Consider the following 24,019-nt stretch of genomic DNA (forward strand, 5'->3'; position numbering starts at 1 on the left):
GATAGCTTCACAGTGCTGGGTCTTAATCCCTTGCACCAGCAGGGAGGCCCTAGATTTGCATCTTTATCTCCCCTGGTTTTACCCAAGCTGTGCTCCACCCTGTGGTGTCATGCCGATGTCCACACATATTGTGTACATGCTGCAAATTATTAGTGATAGTCCCTGCCTCTGTGTCCATCAGGAGCGGTGAAGAGCCCTGGATTCAGAGACCAGCCAGCTAGAGCAGGAAGTGGTTTTAAGAACAAAGGGCACAAACTATGTCAGTAGATGCTGCTTTGTCTGGAACACTGTTTTGGAGACTTGAATTATTAATCAGAATTCTAGGAAGCCCAGCAGTTTTTCAGGAGCTTTTATCCATTTAAGGGAAGATAAATTTCTAAGTGTCCTTTCAAGCACCATTATTATGTTCTTTTTTTTCATTTTGAATACTTTATTTTTTTTTTTGCCAGACACATAAAAGGTTTTATTAATCCTCTCATGGAAAATCCGCACAGTCACCACAGATAGAGACAAAGTCCTTAAAGAATCTTTCCTCTTCTTTCGCAGCATGAGCCCTGGCCTTCGCAGTCCCCTGACTCTCTCCATGGTGTTCTTGCGTTCCTCTGGCTGTTGCCTGAGGTGTTTGTCTTTTTCCTACAGACCGTGTCTGGCAAGTCTGTGTCTGGGTTCATTTTTCTTTGCATCATCCAAGGAATCATAAATCCTGCCAAAGCCAGTTGTCTTGTCACCTCCAAAATGGGTTCTGAAGCCAGAAACAAAGATGACACCAGGGGTGGCTTTGAACATTTTAGCTCGTTTCCCCCAAATTCCTGTCTTAGGCACTGCTGCATTCCCGGGGTGAAGGATGTCGATGACTATTTCCGCCATGACTTTCCTGGTCCAGGTAGATGCTGGGCCCTTCATGAGGGCGGCCGACCCTCAGGCAGCCAGCGAGGAACAGAGAGCTACTCTAAACTGGCCAACCATGTCAATGTGCACGCAAGGCCCCAGTATAATACTTTATATGGATGCATAATACTCATAAAGTACGCAGATCATAAATACACAGTTTTAATACATTTGCACAAACTAAATACCCCATCTCGCCACCCACATCCATTACCAGCATCCTGGAAACGCCCCTAATTGTTCCGTCTAGTCACTAACCCCCCCTCCCCCAAGGGACCCACTTTCTTGAGTTCTAACAGCATAGATTAGTTCTGCCAATTTTTGCATCCTATGTAAATGGAATATCCGGTAAGTACTTTCCTGAGTCTGGCTTCTTTCACTCAACGTTATATTTGTGCGGTTCATCCCCACTGTTGTGTGTTTGTGGATGGTTCTCGTTGTTACATAATAATCCACTGTGTGCACACCACAGGTATTATCCATCCTGCTGATGGGCATTTAGGTTGTTCCCAGTTTGGGGCTATTAAAAATAGAAACGTTACTAAGTTTGTTTCATCACAAAGAGGTATTAAAAAGTAAATCAAGCTGTGTTCTTCTAGCATTTTTTCATCATTTTTTCCCATAATTTTTCCTAGGAAATTGAGATCTTATTGAGTCAAAAAAAAAAACAAAAAACTTTCACTTTTCCTTAAAATTCACAGATGTTCTCTTCACCTACCTTTCTCTCATCTGCAACCTTATCTTGTAAGCTGAATTCTCAATAAGTTTCTGTATTTCATTGCCCCTTCCCTTTTGTAATATTAAAAAAAAATCCCTCATTTTAAAGACATTAAGTATTATTACATGCATGTTGTAAAAAAAAATTTAAAAATATGGAAAAGTTTCACTAAGAAAAGGACAACCTCCTGCTGTCTGGAGATACCAGTACAAGTGCATTAGCATATTCCTCTCGTGCGCTTTTCTCTCTCTGCGTGCACGTAGCTGAGATTGTATTATCTATGCATTTCATATCTCCTTTCATTTAAGATTATATCCTAAGTTTCCCACTTATTCACAACTGTTTTTCAACGTTGTGTTCCATGGCTACGTGATAATCCATCCCGAGTGTACGCCAAGAGTTATGCAACTGCTCTCCTGAACGGGTACAATTAGGATGCTTACACTTTCGTTTCAATGATTAGAAACAATGCTATGATGACTATCTTGGACGTAGATCTTTGTCCTCATTGTAGATTATTTCCTTAAGTTCATTCCTAGAAGTGGAATTTACTGGGTCAAGAGTGGGAAGTCTTTACGGGAGTCCACGTCCTCACATGCTGTCAAGTTGCCTGATAAGAGGGGCCATGGCCACTGGCCAGCGTGTATAAGGATTTTTAATCCTTTAAGGATTAAATTTCTTCAATTTGATTGTGGTCAGAGGAGAAGGTGTGCTTGTTACTTATTCTTTGAAATGTGTTGAGAATTGTTTTATGTTGCAAATTGTGATTAATTAATTTTTGTAAACATTAGGGTAATCAATCATCTATTGGTCTGGCACTGGGGGTTTCTTGGGGTGAAGGACTGCCAGTGCTAAAACCAGGAAATTCTTGAGGAAACGGAGCTGTGGTTACCCCAGAAGAATGTGGATTCCCTAATTATTGGGTGTAGAATTCTGAAGAGATACTTTAGATCAAATTCATTTAGCATTTTCTTAAAACAATTTTATTTTTATATTTTTATTTTTAAAGATTTATTTATTTATTTATACAAGCACTGGGTACAGTCAGAAGTGCGGGAGGGTGAGAGAATTCACCAGAGCCAGAGCGGGGAACAGAACAGGCAGACAAACGAAATACACTGCTGAGGGGAGCAGTGGGCAGGCAGGAGAGGTCTGCGTACCATGTGGGAGTCTCGCCGGCGGCCGGGGATTGAACCTGCGCTGCAGAGGCTGCGGGCAGCTTCGCAGCCCAGCGCTCAACCGCTGCGCCACCAGGGGAGGCCCTTAAAACAATTTTAAATAAAAATTTTATTTTGAGGCAGTTATTGATTAATGTGCAATTGTAAGAAATAATACAAATGAGATCCATTGTATCATTTAGACACTTTCCCTACATGAGAACATCTTTTATTTTTAATTTACTTGCATTGAGAACACATTGGCATGCTGTACTGTATATGATTTAGAGGAATATATCTTCAGATGTATGTTACCATACCATACCCACCACCCAGGCACCCTCATTACAGTACCTGGGTGAACTCTTCTGTGTGTTCCTCTTCCCTCCTTACCCCCACTAGTAGCTTCCACTCCACAGTCATATTTCCAGGATTTGTTCCAGTTTACTTTTGTCTTCAAAACAAGAGTAGAATATCACCACCAGGAAATTGACACTGATGTAGTCTACTCATCTTATTCAGACACCACCATTTTTAGCCGACTCATTTGTGTGTGTGTGTGTTTATTGGGTTTATTGGGTTTTCAGAGAAGTTATGTTTTCTTTTTTTTTTTTTATAGAGGCATGTTTTATTTATTTATTTGTTTGTTTGTTTGTTTGTTTGTTTTGTTTATACAAGCACTGGGTACAGTCAGAAGCGCGGGAGGGTGAGAGAATTCACCAGAGCCAGAGCGGGGAGCAGAGCAGGCAGAAGGACCGAAGTACACTGCTGAGGGGAGCAGGGGGGCCGCAGGAGAGGTCTGCGCACCATGTGGGACCCTCCTCCGGTGGCCGGGGAGCAGCCGGGGATCGAACTGGCGCCGCGGGCAGCTTCGCAACCCAGCGCTCAACCGCTGTGCCACCGGGGAGGCCCGAGAAGTTATGTTTTCTATGCAAAAATACATCATGACTTTTTCTGACAACCCAACAGTTCTTCACAGTTCTATCTCGTGTATCCCCCACCAGCCAAGATATGGCCATCACTGCAAAGACCACAACCACCTCCCTCATTCCCCTCTTACCCTCCTCTGCCCTCACCCTTGGCACTAACCCACTAATCTGTCCTTCATTTCTATAGTCTTGTCACTTCAAGAGTGTTACATAAATGTAATCATACTGTCCATGTCCTTTTGGAATTAACTTTTCTCAGTCCATATATTTTCCTGGCGATCCATACCTGTATTGTGTGTCAATAATTTATTTTTCGGTAGGGTCGAGTACATTTCATGTATAGATGGACTGCAGTTTGCTTAACTACTACAGTGAAGGAGATCTCACTTGTTGACAGTTTTTGACTATTATGAATAAAATTGCTATGAACATTCATCTCTAGGATTTAATGTAAAACTAATTTTCCATTTCTCTGCCATAATTTGGTTTAATGATTGTTTAATGCCATAATTTGGTTTAATAATTTTAAAAATCTCCATTTTATCAATTTTATCTACTTGACCTAGGGATAATTGAGAAAGACTTAGAAGTCAGTTTATCAATTCATGTGTTTTGATGCTATTGAATAAGATGCATACACATTTAGAAGCTTTCTTTCTATAAAATGAGAAGCCCAGGACCTGGGATGGTGATTCTGGGCTCAGGACCTTAGGTTCCTCTACTTGGACCAGAAACTGCGCAAAACACAGTGTCTGATACGTTCTACCTGAGTAACACTGCGGAGTCATAGTTATTGAGAATAGGCGATCCGTCTGAATTTGTTCCTTTTTCTGATACTGCACTGCAGGCATATCATCACCCTGGCCATGACCACGAAGGAAGGAAGTGACCACACAGTCACCTACAGACGTCTGTATGTCTAGAAGAAAGGAAGTGGCAGAGGATGGTGTCTTTCTGCTGAAGTATATACTGGGAACTGGTAGCCAGACTTGAGAAATTTGGCGTGTTGTTTATTTGGAGTAAACTGCCAAGAAAATTTTCTTTCCTATGGAGTTTGCATAGGAGAAGAGATACTACACCGATGCAAGGACAAAGCAAAGATGTGTCCTGCTAGGAAATTTTTACTCCCTTGAGGTTCTTTTGCATTTGGACCTGTTACACCTGGAGAACTTTCTCAGCAGCCAGGCAAACGTCAATTCATCCCTCTCCCTGCCTCTGGAGAGTGTTGTCTCAGTGCTGTGATACTCACACTTTCTACGAGTACTTACTCTGTCAGTTCCTCTTTCAATGGCATTCTAGAAACCCTCATGCCTGCCCTTCAGCTTCCTTGAACTTTGTAGCCCTTTCTGTCGTCTCTGCACGGATTTAGCAAGCCTTGTGAGATGCTCCCTTAGAGCTGGGCCGTGTATCACGTCATCTCTGCCCACATTGGTTTCTTCTTGCTGCTATAACACATTGCCACAAACGTAGTGAATTAAAATCACCAGGTTTATATATTACAGATCTGGAGGTGAGAAGTCTGAAATGAGTGAAAATCAAGGGTTTGGCAGAGCTGTGTTCTTTCTGTAGGTTCTAGGGGAGAATCTGTTCCTTGCTTTTACTGGCTGCTATAGATTTGTCCGTTCCTTGTTCTTGGCCCCGTACCATTCCAGCCTCTGCTCCAGCATCTCCTTCCTGAGCCTGACCATCTGCATCCTCCTGTACGGACTTGTGTTTAGATTGAACCTACGTGGACAATCCCTGCCCCCACTTCTCCTCCCCCAATACATTTAATTTAATCATACCACAAAATCCCTTTTGCCACATGAGGTGACATCCAGGATTTTGGGGATTAGGAGGTAGACATCACAGACCCATTATATGTGGTTGGCTGTATCTGGTTTTCTTTTTTGCTTTTTTCTTTTTTTCAAAAGATGGATTTTTTTTAAAAGGTTTATTTATTTATTTATACAAGCACTGGGTACAATCAGAAGCATGGGAGGGTGAGAGAATTCACCAGAGCCAGAGCGGGGAGCAGAGCAGGCAGAAGGACCGAAGTACACTGCTGAGGGGAGCAGGGGGCGGCAGGAGAGGTCTGCGCGCCATGTGGGACCCTTGCCAGCAGCCGGGGATCGAACTGGTGCTGCAGAGGCTGAGGGCAGTCTCGCAGCCCAGAGCTCAACCGCTGTGCCACCAAGGGAAGCCCTGTATCTGGTTTTCTTAAACCCCAGGTTCCATATCGGTCTCTTGTGCCTCTTCCGGAAAGTCCATCAGACTGTCCACTGGTGTCCCTTTGTATTTTTGGTCTCACTCCAACCCATGTCCATGGCAGAAGAATGTCACCCAGAGTTTACAGAATAAATCAAACCCTTTAACCCAGCACAAAGTCCTTGATGAATTGTCTTACTACTCTTTTTCTGCTTATCCCCCACTAGTCACCTATATATGCTGTAACTACCAGGCTATCTAGTCACTTACGAATTTGAGCACGTTCAGAGCTTTCCTTTCCTGCTTCTATGCTTTTGCTTCTTTCCCTGTATCTGAAGTGCTCGTTTGCCTTCAATTTTCACCTGGTAAAATCTTATCTGGCTCTCACCAGAGGCCTTAAAATATGGATGACCTTTGACCCAGCCATTCTCCTTGAAAAGCCTTCATATTCTGGGGCTAACCCTGGGGGTTGTGTAGAGATTCGGCTCTGTGCACCTCATGTTCATGGCCGCATGGTTAATGAAAAGAAAAAGAGGACTAACCCAGACAAATGTCCCATAATATGGAGCTGGTGGTATAAATGGAAACATCATGCAGTGAAATATTATGCTGTGAAGAAAAGTAAAAAAAAACCCACAAAACATAATGAATTGAAAGATATTTATATATTTAAGCAAAAAACCCTCAAATTATTGATACATAATTATCCAAATGGGAAAATTTTATTTAAAATAAAATTACATATATATTTGTGAAAAAAGCATGCTAAATTGATGAAGGTGGTTATTTCTGTATAGTAGGATTCTGTATGTTTTTTTTTCTTACTTTCATTTTTCCATATATTCTCCCCTCCACAATACCACATCTTACTTTCATAATAATACTAAAAAATATAATTAAAATTATTAAAAAAATCATTCAATCCACACTACCCAGACCCATTCAAGCTCCGTTCCTTCTGGAAGGCTTCCCTGTCCATCATCTGGCCCTAGGTGAGTGCTATCTCTGATCCTCTAGCACTATAGGTACAGTCTCAGTGCCTCTCTTTTATTTTTAAGAAATTTCTTTATTTTTAAAAAATTTATATTTAAGAAATTGCCACAGAATAATTTTAGGTGTAGAGTTTCCTCTTTGTGGTGTAAGGCTGCAGGTCAGCTCTCTGCCCATCCCATAAACCATAATCCATTATGAGCAGCCAGGCTGCCAGACAGGGACACAGGAGGTTCAGTGATTTGGAGGGTCATTTTTTTTTTTAAAGATTTATTTATTTATGCATTCAAGAGCTGGAGTACAGGCCAGAGGTGTGTGGTGAGGGTAAGAGGATTCACCAGAGACAGTGAGGAGCAGAACAGGCAGATTGACTGAAATACACTGCTGAGGGGAGCAGCGGATAAGACGGGAGAGGTCTGCTATGTTATGTGTGTTAACTGCCTGGCCTGGAATCGAACTCGTGCTACAGCTGCAGATTGCTTCATAGTGCTGACTCTTGACCCCTTGTGCCACCAGGGAGGCTTCTGAAGGGTCACTTTTGCTAAGTGACCTTTTTGCAATCTGGGAAGGCAAGCTGTTTTCAGAACCATATTCCTGTTTTCATGGAACTACCGGTCCGATCAGCGAGATAAGGCATCAACATATCATATTTATAAAAAAATACAAAAATTGCCTACAGAGATCTTGTGAGTCCTTGCCAAATGGGTGTTAAGAGATCAGAGGAGGGGTGGAGCTCTGGGCTGCTAAGCATCAGCCAGTGCAATTACCAGGCCTGGAAAATAACGGAGCCCCAGGCTCACTAGCTCAGGGCTGGTGGTTAATGGTTATGATTTCCTTAGGCAGCTTTTATGTCCAAAGAACTTTATATAAACCCAGGAAAACCAACAACCTCAGTGGAAATATCAACTCAGGAAAGATTCCCTGGGCCATTTTTAAGTCTATTAACTTGATCAAATGCACTTAATGTATAAGATAGCGATCAAAATCACTGTGCTTAAACCGTCACCTGTAAAACTCCATGGCTTGGCCTCTGACTTGGGGTTTCCCTAGAAAATGGTCCTGGTGGGAGCAGGATTGAAGGTGCACTAAGTGGAGGTGGTTTGGAGGAGAGTGGATCTCTCTGCAGCCTGGGTCTGCAGCCTGCTCCTTCTGTGGCCGCTGTGGTTCTCTGCAGCTTCTTAGCACCAGGAGTCCCAGCAGCACTCAGCTATGGCCCCCTGTATTTAGAGAAAATAGTCTTAATATTCCATTCAAAACAGAAATTTGAGTGTCATTTAGAATCAGGCAGCGCCCGGGTGTCACACCAGTTACACACAGAATGCCAGATGGGCACGTGATCCTGGTGTGACATCGCTTTCTCCAGCAAAACCATCTTGTGACTCCCTGTGCAATTTCCACCCCTGCTGCCTCCCCGCCAGTGGCTACTATTTTTAGCCTCTGTGCTGACCACTTCCTCAGGTGCTGAGGAGCTCTCTTCTGCACCTGTCTTTAAAATATGTGCTGGGCCTTCCTGGGAGGGAGTAAAGAAGACCAGGCAGTGGCAGAGGAAGAGATGGGAGCGAAGCAGCCAGAAGCCAGGGTACATCAGGAGCCACCAGAACCTGGAAGAGGTGGGCAGGATCCTCCTCTGGAGCCTCCAGCGGGAGCAGGACCCTGCCACACACCTCCATTCCAGGCTTCTTCCCTCTGGAACCATAAGAGAGCAAATTTTTGTTGTTCTCAGTCACCCAGTTTGTGATGATTTATTACTGCAGTCCCTGGAAACTAACACGGGAGTGTTCAGTGAAGGAATGTCTGTAAAGCACCTGGTGGAAGGACTGGCACTTGGGAGGTGCTCCCCAAGTGATGGACTCTATGGGGAGGGGCTCTTGGATGACCAGCAGACAGGAGTGGGAAGAGAGGGGAGCATTTTGCAAGATAGAACTGAATGATAGTGGTGCACAGGGTGTTGGGGATCAGGGTTGGTGGGTGAGAAGCAGGTGGGTGAGGACCCTGCGGTGTAGGGTGGAGTCAGTGTGCATGCTGGGAGCTCAGCAGACAGGGAAGCCTCTGACTGTGGGGGCTCCATAGAAAGAGAAGAAGTATGGGCTTGGGGACTCCTCTGGCCGCCTCCTCTGGTGTTCATTAAGGAACTGAAGAAGTGGCCTGTGGAGCCAGAGATTGGACCACAGCTCCTTTAAAAGTCATGTGGGCTTGGGCAGCAGGAGCAGCAGAAGGGATGGACTAAAGGCTTGAGGGGGCATTAACCTTGTTGTCAGCTCTCTGAAACTTCCCGCATTCCTGTGGCAACTTGCATATGGAAAAGTTTCATTTAAATAAAATAAAGTCATGTGACACATCTTACAAATGCAAGTTTGTGACAGGACTCAAGGTCCTCACAACAGGGCTGAAAATGAGTGTTTAACTTTTGTGATATTTTTGGAGGGTTACTGAAGAAACTGATAACAGCATTTTCTCTGAGAAGGGAACTAGGGGCTGGTAGGATGACCTCTGGTTCACTTTGTTGAGAAGTCCCAGTTTTAGTAACAAAAATCTCATGATTTCCAAACTCCTTCATTCTAGGCCAAACCAGGGCAATTGGTCATTTGATCAGGAGGGAGGAAGACTGGACTTTTCACCGTTTACTTTTATATGCTTTGTCTTTTGATTTTAATCTTGAAACTTTGTTACCTAGCCCCCTAAAAAAGAACATTAAACAATGCTCCAAATTCCTGTACATCATCATCATCATCATCATCATCATCATCATCACCAACAACAACCACAGGAAAACCCTCCAAGAATAAAGTTTAGTAAAGAACAGAGAAAAATATTCACACGTTAATGTGAGAAACACAGACCACTGCTCTTAACCTATAATGAGCTTTTATAAATCAATACGAAAAGATAAACATCTCAGCTGAAAGTGAGCTAAAGCCAGGAGGGAGAAATTCATGAAAGAAATACAAGTGGATAATACTGCAAAATGTTTCCCTAATAATTAAAAGAAAAACAACAATCTTTTGGCAGTTTTACCACTTAAATGACCAAATAATAAAAAAGAAACATTTGTCTAAGATCAGGCTGCTATCACCAAATATCATGAACCGAATGGCTTAAACAACAGACGATTATTTCTCACAGGTCTGGAGGCTGGAAGTCCTAGATCATGGTGCAGGCAGACTGGGTACATGGCAAGAGCCTGCTTCCTGGCCTCAGCTGACTGCCTCCTGTCTGTGTCCTCACGTGGCAGAGACAGGAAACTTAAGAGTTGCTTCCTCTTCTTATAAGGTCACCAGTGCTGATCAAGGAGGCCCCGTGGTCTCATCTCATTACTTATGAGACATTGACCTCCTAACACCGTCACGTTGAGGGGCAGGACTTCAACATGTGAACTCAGGAACAAATCCAATGGAACGGTGAATGGTATTCCTTCCAGGCAGGATGTATAAAAAAGTCAACCATTTTTGTGCCTTTGGACCCAAGTGAGTTCCTTACTTTTAAGAGTTTGTTTCGGGGCCTCCCTTGTGGCACATGGGGTTAAGCACACTACTATGAAGCTATCTGCAGTCTCTGCAGCACGAGTTTGATCCCCGGCCAGGGAGGTGACCCACACGGTGCAGCAGACCTCTCCTGTCTCTCTTGGTTTTCCTTTCAGCAGTGTATTTCAGTCAGCCTGCCTGTTCTGCTTCCCATTCTGTCTCTGGTGAATCCTCTCACCCCCCAAACCTATGGCCTGAACCCCAGCTCTTGTATGCATAAATAAATAAATCTTTAAAAAAAAGAGTTTGTTTCAAGGCACTAGACCATGTGTGTAAAGATGTGTGGGCAAAGCCCATGTACCTGGGTCACTGGCTTTAGGGTTTCATCTTTTCAATGAAAATTTTATCCATATAGAAAATCAGAGAAGACAATATTAAGACACCCACAGTCCAGCCAGCATTGTGTCTTCTTAACATGCCTCCATATTCCTCATTGTTTTGAAATTATTAAATAAATAAAACATATACAGAGAGGGAGAGACCCTTCTGTACTGCTATCTGGACTCCATCTTCTTTTCCCTTCCGAGGTAGCTATTATCCTGAATTTGGGGGTTACTACAACCATGCATGTTATTTACTTATCTTGCAATTATACATCTCGATAAACAAAAATAAACAGCTTGATTTCCATGGTCTTTGACTTTACACAAATGTCAGTGTGCTGTAGATAATCCTGCGATATTTGCTTTTATTTTTTGCTCACCATTATTTTGGGGATCTGTCCATGTTGGTGCACAGAGCCCAGATATCTTTTTAAGGGATAGTTGTGTTTCAGAGGATGAATGCATCACAATTTATTTATTAATGGTGCGGAAGTACATTTAGGTTGCTTACACGTCTGTGACGGTGCTCATGGCTGCAGTGGACATTTTGTGCAAGCTGCTTTGTGTGCATGGATGGAACTTTCTCCAGGAGCCTAAGAGGGTAATGGCCAGATTATGGGGAAGAGCTCTTTAAATTGTGAACAGCTGTTTCCATAATTTTCTCCAAAGCAATGTGCCATTTGCCCTAACAATAGCAAATAGGACTTCCAGTAGCCTCACATCCTTGCCAATCTGATGGGTGGATAAGTAATTGTAGTTTTATTTTGATTTCTCTGATGACCAGTGAGTGGGGTTGAAGAGTTTTTCATATGTTTACTGACTTACTGGGTTTCTTCCTTTTCTGTGAATTGCCTTTTATATCGCTGACCTATGGCCACAGGTCTGTTTGTCCATTTCTTATCTACAATTTTAAATTTAAAATTGCATTGTTCTTAATTTTTTATTTTTCATATGAATTTTGTTTAATTTCATGAAAAACTCTTACATTGGAATTGCACTTAATTAATAGACTAATTTGAGGGCAATTGGTTTCATTTTGCTGTTGTGACTTAGTAAGTCAGGAAATTTAGATGATTAAGATTACTCCCCATTGAGTTTTCTTTTATGTTTTGCAACTTTTATGTTTTTCTACAAAACACTATTGTCCAGATAGTATAACCTTTATTAAGTGCCTATAGTATTTGTTATTTCATCAGTAGGGTGATTCTAAAGATTGTATTTTATAATTACGTAGGAACATAATGGATTTTAAAAATAAACCTTACTTTAGTAAACTACTGAGTCCTTACAAGATTCTCTTACATATATGTTCTCGAATTTTTCTGTGCAAGCAATCATATTTTTAAATCATAAGTATTTTCCTTTTTCTTTCTTTCTTTTATTCTCTTACAGATCAAATATTAACTAGCAATGGTAATATTGGGGATCTTTGCTTTATTCTGGTTTTTAAAGGAAAAGTGACTTCCTTATTTACCGTAATTGTGAAGTTTATGTTGTTTCTCAAGATAACGAAGATGCTATTGTTTGCTTGTTTTCTATAGGTGGATATTTTTGACTTTTATGAAAGCTTTTTCTGCTTTGCTTTATAATTCATTTTTTTCTTTATCAATTTTGACCTTCTACTAGTAAATGCACATAAGTTTATATAATTATACCTTCTAGGGCCTCCCTGGTGGAGCAAGGGGATGAGCACCGCACTATGAAGTAATCTGCGGGCCTCTGCAGCATGAGTTCAATCCCTGGTTGGCCAGGGAGCTACCCACATGGCACAGCAGACCTCTCCTGACTCACCCGCTGCTCCTCTCAGCAGTGTATTTTAGTCAGTCTGCCTGTTCTGTTCCCCACTCTGTCTCTGGTGAATCCTCTCACCCCCCGCATCTCTGGCCTGTACCCCAGCTCTTGTATGCATAAATAAATAAATCTTAAAAAAAATTACACTTTCCAGTGCATTCATTTTTAATGAAATAATATATAATTGAGATATATCATTAAATTAATTTTAGGTATACAGCATATTTATCTGATATATAATATATAATTTATATATTTATAATCGTGATCTAATTAATATTCATCACCACACATAGCTACAATTTTTTCTTGTGATGAGAATGTTTACAATCTACTCTCTCAGCAACTTTTCAATGGTTCATATATTAATAATAGCAATAGTCAACAAACTGTACATTATATCCCCAGGCTATATTTATTGTCTAATAAATTTGTCCATGCTGGCACATATAGCCTAAATTATTTTTTAACTGCTCTTGGTATTTCATAGGAAGGATGTGTCACAGTTTATTCATGCTATTGAAGTATATTTGGGTTGTTTACACATTTTTGTGACTGCAGTCATTGAACATTCCATGCAAGTTGCTTTGTGCACATGGATGAAACTTTCTCCAGGGGAAGTTTGTACCTTTTGATCATGGTCACCATTTCACGCTTCCCCCACCACCGAGTCCCTTTAAGAGTCTCTCTTCCCTTTAACCTTTTTTTTCTTTTCTTTAAATTTTGACAGTTTAATTACAATGTTTCTTGGTATGGATCTCTGTGGGTTACCATATTTGGAAACCTATGGGCTTCCTGGATCTAGGTATCTGGCTCCTTTCCCAGGCTAGGGAAGTTTTCAGCCATTCTTTCTCACCTTTTCTCTGGCTTCCTTGTAGGGACACCTATAATATAAGTGTTGGCTGCATGATGCTGTCCCCTTAAGTGCCTCAAGCTATCTGCTCTCTTTTTTATTCTCTTTTTTCTTTTCCTGCTCTGATTGGATGAGTCCTACTCCCCCATCTTTAATTTCACTGATACTTTCTTCCACTTCATCTAGTCTGCTGTTGAGCCCCTACATTGTAGTCTTTGGTTCAGATGTTGTATTGTATTATTGTATTGCTCTGTGACTTATATTTGGTGGATTCCTAAATTTTCTCTTTGTTGAAATTCTCATTTTGTTCATGCATTGTTCTCCTGAGTTCAGTAAGTATCTTTATGTTATCAATTTGAACTCTTTTGTCAGATAAATAATTGATTTTCATTAAGGTATTTTTTCTGAGGTTTTGTCTTATTCTTGACTCTTTATTTTCCTTGACTCTCTGTGTTGATTTCTATGTGTTAGATGAAACAGACATTTCTCCTGGTCTTGAAGGAGTGACCTCATGTAGTAAATGAAACTTATTGCTATCTCTGCCCTAGCTCTTGGTTATCTCTCAGACCTTTGTGACTGACCAAGTAACCTACTTTATTCTTAATGACTCTCAGTAATTTGAGGGTGTGCCAAGACCTGTCAGTGTCCAAAGGGGAGGATCTTCTAGATTCAGGCAGCCACTTTAAAAATATGTAGTTACAACTAAGGATCTACCCAAGGACACAAAAACATTGACTCAAAAGAACACCTGTAAACACCTATGTTTATTGCAGCACCATTTATAATAGGTAAAACCTGGAAACAGCACAAATGCCCAAAATAGATGACTGTGTATATATGTGGAATATAAACGCAATGGAATATTATTCTGCAAGCAAAAAAGATAAACTCATGCCATTTGCAGCAACATGGATGGAGCTAGAAGGAATTATGCTCAGCGAAATAAGCCAGAAGGAAAAAGAAAAATATCACATGGTTTCACTTATAGCAGGAATATAGGGGAACCAAATAAGACATCAGTGTAAAAAAATAATAACAGTACAAAACACAACAAAGCAAAAACAGACAATTATAAATCAGAGACATACTGCAGGGGAGGAGGAGAGAGAGGGGTGAGAGGGAGGGAGGGAGGAGCACAGGGGACTGTGGTGATGGTGCACGGGTGACTTGAGGAAGGAAATCCTACGGGGACTACACTAGAGGGGATGAAGGGAAGCAAATATTGTTTAAAAAAATTTTAAAAAATTAAAAAAAAAAAGAACTGGAAATGGAGCCTTCACGATCAATTAAAAAAAAATACGTAGTTACACTTCTTCTAGGAAAGACTGGGGAGGATGGCCATTTCTGTCTGCTCCCTCGGCTCCCTATGGTGATAAACAAACAGTAAAAAGCTGTTTGCTTGCTGCCATCTTGTTGAACCCATGAACATAAGCTCTGCTGGCCACCAAAATCAGGCCATGAAGAGGTGTGTCCTCTGGGCAGTAAGTGCAAAAGCCAGGGCACCAGCCATGCACATAAACTCTTCTCTTGGAAATACTGGTGACCTGGGATAGGACAGATCGAGAGCATGAAGATGGCATCTGATAGCTTCCTCAGGCTCTGGAAAGGATCACAGTCAATTTCTACACGTGTGTTTAATTAGGACCTGCACCTCGGGCCACCACTATGAAGACAGGCTAATGGGAGTGCTTCTCAGCCTGCTATCTCTGTGCTGTGTCCTGGGGTTGTAGTTGGTCAACAACTGTCTCTCCTTTCACAACAAAGCTATGAGATCCACAAACATAAGTCTGATGGGGGCCAGAGCCAGACAATCAGGCGTGTCTCATGGTCAGCAGCCACAAAAATGGAGGCTTCAGATATGTGCACATGCTCCTTTTGGGGAGATACTGGTGACAGGAGTGAGCCAGAGGGAGAGAAACAAGATAGTTCTCACCCTCAAAGGTCTGTAGAGAGGATCATGGTCAGCCCTTATATGTGTATGTAAGTAGAAACTCAAATGTGGGTCACAGTGGGGGTAGGTTTCTGGAGATTTTGTGTCCTACCCTTTTCAATGTAGGTGATTTCTTGTCTGCTTGATGTGTAGGAGTTGCTCAGCTAGTTTCTGGAGTTCTTTCAGAGGAAGTTGTTCCCTGTGTAGCTATAGATTCAGCTTGTCCTTGGGAGGAGATGAATTCAGGATCCTCCTAGTGATTATCTAGAACTGAAAGCGGTGAAGTCATCTTTTTATCAGCTTTGTATCCTCTTAATCTCTGATAGAGATTTTTATCTTAAGATCTGTTTTGTATGATGGTTGTACAATCAGCCTTTTCTTGATTATAATTTGCCTTTTCTTTTTTTCCCTTGCAGTTTTTGCCTTTATTTTTCAGGCTTGTCTTTTGGACATCACTGTAGTCTTTTAAAAGAAACCCAACCTAGGGCCTCTCCTGGTGGCACAGTGGTTGAGCCCTGGGCTGCAAAGCTGCTCGCAGCCTCCGCAGCTGCGGTTCGATTCCCGGCCACCAACGAGGGTCCCACACGGCGCGACAGACCTCTCCTTCCGTGTCCGCTGTTCCCCTCAGCAGTGTATTTCGTCAGTCTGCCTGTTCTGTTCCCCGCTGTGGCTCTGGTGAACTCTCTCACCCTCCTGCGCTTCTAACTGTACCCAGTGCTTGTATAAATCAATCAATCAATCTTAAAAAAAATAAATAAAAGAAACCCAACCTGATAATCTTGGGTTTTTTTATTGCTAATTATCAGTGTATTTGGATTTTGGGGGGCTTTACCTTATTTTATACTATTTGCAGTCATTTTTACTCTTTCTTTTTTCCCTAGATCAGTCTAGGAATAAAATTCCATTGAGCTGGAAAACACAATTCAGTTCTATTTTTGTATCCTACTTGTAAGCTTGCTATGTATGGGGTCTAGCCTTACAAAGTCTACTGCTATCACCGATTTCTTCTGAGCAATTCCAGGACCCTAATATACTTTCACTCCCGTTACCTCCACCCCATCTTAGATACTGTTGCTGTCTGGTATTTTCGTTTCATCTTATTTTTTTAACTCCTCAATTTGTCACCATTACTATTTTTGTTTATGCCATGATTGCTTTCTTATACAAACTCCTATATTTACCAATTTTTTTTTTGCCTTTTCTTCTGACATTTTCTTTCTGGGTTTAATTTCCTTCTTCCTGAAATACATCCTATATATTTTTTAAAAAATTTATATATTTATGCATACAAGAACTGGGGTACAGGCCAGAGGTGCAGGGAGTGAGAGGATTCACGGGAGACAGAGTGGGGAGCAGAACAGGCAGACTAACTGAAATACACTGCTGAGGGAGCAGCGGGTGAGTTAGGAGAGGTCTGCTGTGCCATGTGGGTAGCTCCCTGGCAGGCTAAGGATCGAACTGCTGCCGCAGTGGCTGCGGACAGCCCCATAGGTTGTGTCTTAAGCCCTGCGCCACCAGGGAGGCCCCGAAGTACATCCTTTAGTAGTTCTGAAAGAACTACCTTCTTTCAGAAAGTATTATTAATGTCTCTACTTTCTCTTCACTCCTAGTGATAGGGTAACCAGGTAAAGCAGATGCTACTGTCCCTCCCTCATCCTCCTCTTACCAGAGGTAACTCCACAGGTATTTCCTACATACCATGTCTGCGCTGGAAGCCAGAAGTGTTGAAGAGCTAATGCCTCCAGGAACAGCTCTGACAAGAATGGACAAGCATAAGTGTAGAACTATCTCTTGACCCAACCATAAGATTATTTTAAGGCACTGTCTGACCCTTTTCCCCTAGACTTTCTTCTTGGGTTAAATTCAGTGCCCAAGTGGTGACTGGCGTAGGAAACATCTTTTATTGGCTCCTTCCCCTTCTTCACATCACAGCCCCACTTCCTCTGTTGTTTCCTGCACTCCCCCCAAAATTATCTGTGCTAACATTCTATTCTAGGGAAGGCACTGCATATAGAAATCTATACTGAAGGACTTTCTCTCAGACCTCTCATTGGATCTTCTTCTATAATGTTTCCAAACATTTCTTTCATTTTTTCATCTCCTTATCAGTCTGCCTGTCTGTTCCCCACTCTGTCTCTGGTGAATCCTCTCACCCCCCACACCTCTGGCCTGTACCCCAGCTCTTGTATGCATAAATATATAAATCTTTAAAAAATAAAGTATGCTATATTTAACATAAATTTTTAAGGTGTTTTAAAGTGGATGGATTGTTAGGTTATCTAGTAAAAAAAGAATTGGAAATAGAAGTCTTTAAGTGTCCTTCCTATCACATCACACTAGCCCTGCATCTTCTACCATTTCATATCTTGGAAACTTCATCTTACTCCTCTGGGCTGATAAAGGGAGTAGTAGAGTGTGAGGCATGTGTGTGAGGAAGGGGGTGTGGGGGACATACGGGTTCCCAAAATGTTAGGGCAAGTGGTATGACATGAGGATCCACGAGGAGGGGTCCATAACTAAATATGTCTCAGGATGCTAGTTATAATGCCTGGAATTCCACATGAGAGAATTCCCACCTCCACCACATCCAACTTCCAGCAGTTATTAATTTAGCAGTTGCTTTTAAGACTTACTCTTAGAATGGATGTTTGGAAGGATTGGTGGTATGTGTGTGAGTGTGTGGGTGTGTGGTGTGGGGTGTATGGTATGTATGTGAGTGTGTGAAGTACATGTGTAGTGTGTATATGTAGTGTGTATATGTAGTGTGTATATGGTGTTTATGTGTATGGTAGGTATATGCAGTGGCATGTGTATGTTGTGTGTAATGTATGATTGTGTTACAATACGTGTGTTGTGCATGTGGTATGTTTTGGGAGTGTGTATTGTATGATTATATGTGTGTGTTATGGTGTGTGTACGTGTTGTGGTGTGTGTGTGTGTGTTTCAGAGAGGACTGAGGGCACCACAAGTAGGTGAAAGAGCTTTTGCTTGGAGCATTGAATCTAACCATCCCTCTGCTCTTTTCGCAAAGGCCTGCCTGTGACAAGGCCTCTCTGCTCATCCTGGCCAGGACCCAACTTGCCTGTTATTGTCAGGGGCCCGGGACAGACCAGTCATACCTGCAATGGACCGGAAGCCTTAGTTCTTGCCTTCCTCCAAACATAGCAGCAAATTGGCTCAGGTTGAGGTATTTTTCCAAACTTCCCTGTGTCTGGCCCTGGAAGCCAGATCCTGAAGCTGTGTTGATTTGGTCTGGATTCTTCCCTGGCCTGCACCAGCCTGCTGGGACAAGAAGCATCCCTGTATGGAGAGGATCAGGGCCTGGTGGGAATGAAGAGGGCCAGGCAGCCCATTCTGGCAACCACCAGGAGGTCTTCCACCAAAGTGTTCAAAGCCTTATCGGCTTGAAGGTATTTCTAATACCATTTCCGTTCATTGTTTCCTCTGGTAATTAAGAGGAGGCCAGTCCCCTGTTGTGGCAGCTACTCTGGTGGGGAAGGGGTGGGGGCTGATGGACGTCACCACTTGGCCTTTTTATCTCACTGCACGCAGGGAGCCCACAGCCTGCGCCGCTGCAGTGGTTGGGAGCATGGCCTAGGGCTGGTGGCACCTTCGGAAAGTGGCTGCGTTTCCCAAGGGACCTTGGAGATCCCTGCAGCCCCCATTTGCAGGAGAAGGTACGGTCTTTTGGAAGGAGGGCTGGATCGCTGGGGAGGAAGACCAGGACTGGATGTTACCCCTGGGTGTCTCTGATCTGAGAGCAGACAGGCTTTGTTTTGGAGGAAGTTTCAAAGCCAGGGACCATATAATGCCTCCACCCACTTGCCTTGCCTCGCGAGGATTCCTGAGGTTGCTTCTGTTCATGCCTGGGTTTAGTGTTGTTTTTTCCAAGAGGAGACTGGATTGAGCTTTGTGCTCACCTCTGGGCGCCTCCTGGAGCAGCCTGACAGCCCCGAGGATGCAGGAGAGGGGCATCTGCTTTAAGACTAGCTCTTGGCCACACGGAGGTCATAGGTCAGCGTTCCTTCCACAGATCCATAATAGATTGGGTTTCTCTCTTTCTTTTTTAACTGAATGAGGCACTGGCTGGAAAAGGGGTCACTCCAGGGAATCAGGTAACAGATGCCACACCTGATTTAACAAACTTCTCCAGAGGAAAGGGCCGTGCAGGGGTTTGAAAGGGCTTGGGGTGTGCTCTGCTGATTGGGTCAAATGTCCCTCTCTGGGATGCTCCCTAGTGGGCGACCTCGCCGGGCCCAGGGCTGCTGGCCTCCTGTCCATGTAACAGGTCAATTCAGCAAGCACTGTCTGAGCATTTCCTGGGCGTGGTGCTAGGTGTCAGGGTGCTCATGGTACAGTAGGGAGGACTGACCAGCAAACACCACACCTGGGGCTCCTGCGCATTCTCTAAGTCTGGGTGCCCGTGGGAGGAACAAAAGCAGACAAGACAGCTCCCTCTCACCAACACACTGCCCTGAGTGGAAGGATGAGGAGGCAGCGGGGAGTGTGGTGGGCGTCAGCTCTGAGCTGCCGGGGGGAGCCGGGCACTGATGGAGAAGCAGAGTGGCCTTGTCCATCACGGCTCTGGGACTGCTGCAGGGGAAGGGCAGTGGGGCCTGTTTCACAGTGGCTGTTACTTTTGGACCTAGCTCTGACCAGCAGCTTTTTGGGGAGACCAGGAGTTTGTTTTAGGGGCAAACAGGACAGTGAGGATGAACCCTTTCTGTTGCTTTTAGAAAAATGTTCTTCCCACTTGGTATGTGACTAAACAACATGCCAGCAGCCCTCTCTGCGGGCCGTGATCACCACCTCCTTTTCCCTCCCCTGCAGATGGCTCTTGCCAGGCTCATGTGGGTGCTGCTTGCTCTGGCCCTCACCTTGCCAGGTAGGTACCAAATTGCTTCCACTCTTCACTCCTCCCTAGGGCCTTTGGGAATACACCACCTCACCCCCTCCAGGAACCAGCAGTTGTGTCTGGAGCTCACCTGCGTGCCCTGCCCTGTAGCGGGCTGGTGCAGGCCTGCCAGAGTCCCTGGCTGCCTGGTTGATTCCTCTCGTGCAGGTCCTGCAGAGTGCACTGCCCCTGCATCTCCCAAGGCGCACGCCCCGGGCGCCTGCCAGAGCCTTCTCTGACTGGGGAATTAAGGACACAAGAGCCACACAGGGCAGTGCTATGTGACTGGGGTGGGGGGCTTGAAGAAGGAACCCAAGACTGGAATAGAAGGTTCATTTTAGGAGGGACTGTGAAGTCCTCTAGTTGCACATCCCAGAGCACAGAAGAGACAGAAGGTCAGAGAGGAAAACAGCTACTTGAAAGTCACACACAGCCAAGGTCAGAGGTCAGCTTTCCTGGGCCCAGTCAGCACTCTCTACACATACTGCTTTCCTGGCTGGGTTTGGAGTCTGAGTGGCAAGAGGGACCCTGCTCTAACCCGGCTGCTCTCCACTCAGGCCACTGGGGTTGGTGGCATGGAGCCTGCGGTCACGGGTTAGTCTGGGACACCCTGTGTATTTCCTTACTACGTGTGTCCTTATCGAGGGTCCCAGAACACTTAGACATTTGCTGTTGTGGTCTCCACCTGCCCTCTACACACACAAACACACACTGTGTTCTGGTGAGGCTAGCAGAAGTGTCCCTTAGGAGTTAGCACATGATCCTGGAGGACTTAGCACTTGATTGATTCAGGCACAAAGGCTGATCTGTTTCAAATTTAAACTGTTCAAGACATACCAGTAGGTTAATGTACAGGATGCTCATTACAATGTAATAAAATATCAGAAAATTTGGAAAAATGCTAAGTGCCTAACAAGGGAGTTATGCTATATATGTGTAGGTTGTCTATGTATATAGTTTTAAGAATATTTTATATGTATATAGAATCTATTTTATGTGCCTATAGTTATATTTTGTATGCACTAAAAAGCGTGTTTTGGAAGTAAAACAAATGGTCTGATAATCTATTTACAATATATTGAGAAATCAACAGGTTATAAAGAGTTTTCACAGGATGGCCCACAGTTGTAAAAAAAGCTGTGATTTTATACCTGCTGTAAAATAGAACAGAAATATAAACACTGAAAAGTTAACTCTAGTTATCATTAAATGTTAGTTAAAGATGATTTTAATATCTTAGTATTTTCTTCTTTGTTCTCCAAATTTTTTATAATAAGTATGTATTACATTGTCAATCAGCAAGTAACTCAGTAAAACGAGTAGATTTCCTGAACACCCGTTCCTCCATTGCTTTGTGTCTGAGGTCATATTTAGGAGTAGAAAGCAACAGCTTTAGTCTCAGTTAGGATAGAAAGTGCTTCCCCACGGCCCGCTTTCTAGCCTGGCTCCCTGATTTCTACAAGGCGGGAGTGGCTTGGGCTGGCGATCCCAGCTGTGCTCACCTGCAGCCTCTCCCTCCAGGGACCCCTTGTGCAGACCCTCTGAGCAGGCCTTCCATGGGCCGATGCAGCCTCTTCGGGGATGACTTCGTCAGCACCTTTGATGGCAGCATATACAGCTTTGCGGGGGACTGCAGCTACCTCCTGGCTGGAGACTGTCAGAAACGCTCCTTCTCGCTTGTTGGTGAGTCCAGGGTGCTGAGGGGAGGAATTCAGGGGGGCTGGGGGCAGCGGAGCTCCGCCCTGGGGTGGAGGGGTGGTGGGGGAAGGTCTCCTATCTTTTTAAAGATCTATTTTATTTATGCATACAAGAACTGAGGTACAGGCCAGAGGTGTGGGGGGTGAGAGGATCCACCAGAGACAGAGTGGGGAGCAGAACAGGCAGACTGACTGAAATACACTGCTGAGGGGAGCAGCGGGTGATACAAGAGAGGTCTGCTGTGCCATGTGGGTAGCTCCCTGGCAGTGGATCAAACTTGTGCAGCAGTCACTGCTGATAGCTTTATAGTGCTGAGACTTAACCCCTTAAGCCACCAGGGAGGACCCCAGATCTCCTATTCTTACACTAGCACCTGAGCTCAACACAGGCAGAGCCTGGCAAGGGGTAAGGCCTCTGTGACACCAGGGCTTCCTTGACGTCTCCTTGGGAGCCTGGGATGAAGACAGTCTTCATGATTCTCTACGGGTCTGTTGCTCTGGTTCCAGGCCACACTTGGGAGCTCTGAAGCATCAAGAGACCTGATGAACCAGAGGCACTTTGTAACATGCACGCACCTGGCACACAGGAAGGGTTGTTGCTGTGTTCTGAGTGGGTTCAGATGTAGGTTCAGGCACTGACGTGGAGCGCCTCCTGTGTTCCTGCAGAAGTGCTGTGGCGGGTTAGCGCTGCACCACCCTGGCAACTCTGAGATGGAGGCACAGCACCCCTGTTTCACAGAGAGCAGGAGCCCAGGGAAGTTCTGGGCTTGTTAGGATGAAGGCACTCTCCTCTGTGCTAAGGGCAGAGGGCACTTTCCAAGTCTGGAGGGGGCTGGAGACGGTGGTGGAATCTGTGTGGTGATTGTTACACTCCCAGAATGAATTAGATGTGTGTGGTGTATGGGGTTTGGTAAAAAAACAGGCAAAGTTGGGGTCTTCCACCTTGGGGAGGTGACCCTAGACCCACACTGTCAAAGCAAAAATCTTTTTAACACTTTAAAAATAGTAAGAGAAACTATTCAGATGGGACTACTTCAGGTGCGGTGGGTTGGGGGTGGGGTGGGGGTGGGGGTGGGGGCTCCGTGCAGGGGAGGGAGATGGGGCTGTACTCTGAATATAACAAGAAAAATGGGACTTATAGCAAGGAGGAGGGTGGGCATCCGTGGGTGGAAAATTACTAAGAGGGAACATGGGGGACCAGGGGGATTCTGGCTCAGCCAGCTTGACTGGAATCTAGCCGAAGGCAGCCCAGAGTGGTAAGCGACCGAGGGGGAGCCGTGTGAGAAACACCATGAGATATTGAGAGTGGGTTTTTCCCCCTAAACTGACCCAGCGGGATTCTCACTAAAGCAGGACTAAGCAGGCCAAGGACAGAGCCTAAGGAAGACCTAGTCAAGAAGAGGACTCTGAGCCTGACTCAGGTTTGGTCAAGGAGAGCATCGTTGTCCACACCGGATGTAGATGTGAGAAGCAGGCAGTAGATTCTCGGGGTCTCTACTCCATCAGTGTTGGGTGCAGTGTCTTCTGGGCCAGCACTGGGCGAGGCTTCATGAGGGAGTGAGAAAGCTGCCTCAGGCCTGTCTGTGAGGCTCTCCAGCACTTGCCCGCCTCATCATCAGCCTTGTCTCTACTGGAGAACTAGGCCAGCGTGGCTTCAGTGGCTGGAATGCCCGGTCTGTCATTTTCTCCACGAGCCCCTCAAGGGCGTTATCACTTGCTGGGGGCTCTGTCTAGACTGCGAGGGGGCTGGCCATGAAGCAAGGTGCTCTCTTGTGTGGAAGAGCTGACCTGGGGAGAAGCACGACAAATGATGAGCCTTGGGTGTGGGTTTGGTTGTGCAGAGGGGCAGGGAGGATGCTGCGGAGGGGGACACCCTGAGCAGGGAGGGAAGAGGCTGGAAGGGGCGTGGCTCATTCCCCACAGCCCTGTGTGCTCAGAGATCCCTCTTGCTGATGATTCTCCAGGCCCCCAGCATGAGGACCATCTGGAGGGCTGGTTAAACACCATGTGCTGGGCTCTACCCCGGGAGTTTCTGAGTCAGTGGATTTGGGTGGGATCTAAAATTTTCACTTCTAATAAGTTCCAGCTGCTGCTGCTGTGGATAGTTTGGGGGCCAATATTTGGGAAGCTCAGAGTAGGAG

At 44.5% G+C, this 24,019-nt stretch overlaps 1 protein-coding gene across 1 annotated transcript in view; it reads left to right on the plus strand.

The window, feature by feature from the left end:
- Positions 1-18,810: 18,810 nt before the first annotated feature.
- Positions 18,811-24,019, plus strand: part of VWF (von Willebrand factor) — a 116,505-nt gene continuing 111,296 nt past the window's right edge. The window contains exons 1-3 of the mRNA XM_037514506.2: positions 18,811-18,964; positions 20,118-20,172; positions 21,703-21,864. Of these exons, the coding sequence (XP_037370403.1) occupies positions 20,118-20,172; positions 21,703-21,864 (217 nt within the window). The 5' untranslated portion in view covers positions 18,811-18,964. The remainder of the gene's footprint in view (positions 18,965-20,117; positions 20,173-21,702; positions 21,865-24,019) is intronic.

Source organism: Talpa occidentalis, unplaced genomic scaffold (assembly GCF_014898055.3).
Source record: "Talpa occidentalis isolate TD23 unplaced genomic scaffold, MPIMG_talOcc4v2.1 talOcc4.16, whole genome shotgun sequence".
Classification (NCBI taxonomy): Eukaryota; Metazoa; Chordata; class Mammalia; order Eulipotyphla; family Talpidae; genus Talpa; species Talpa occidentalis.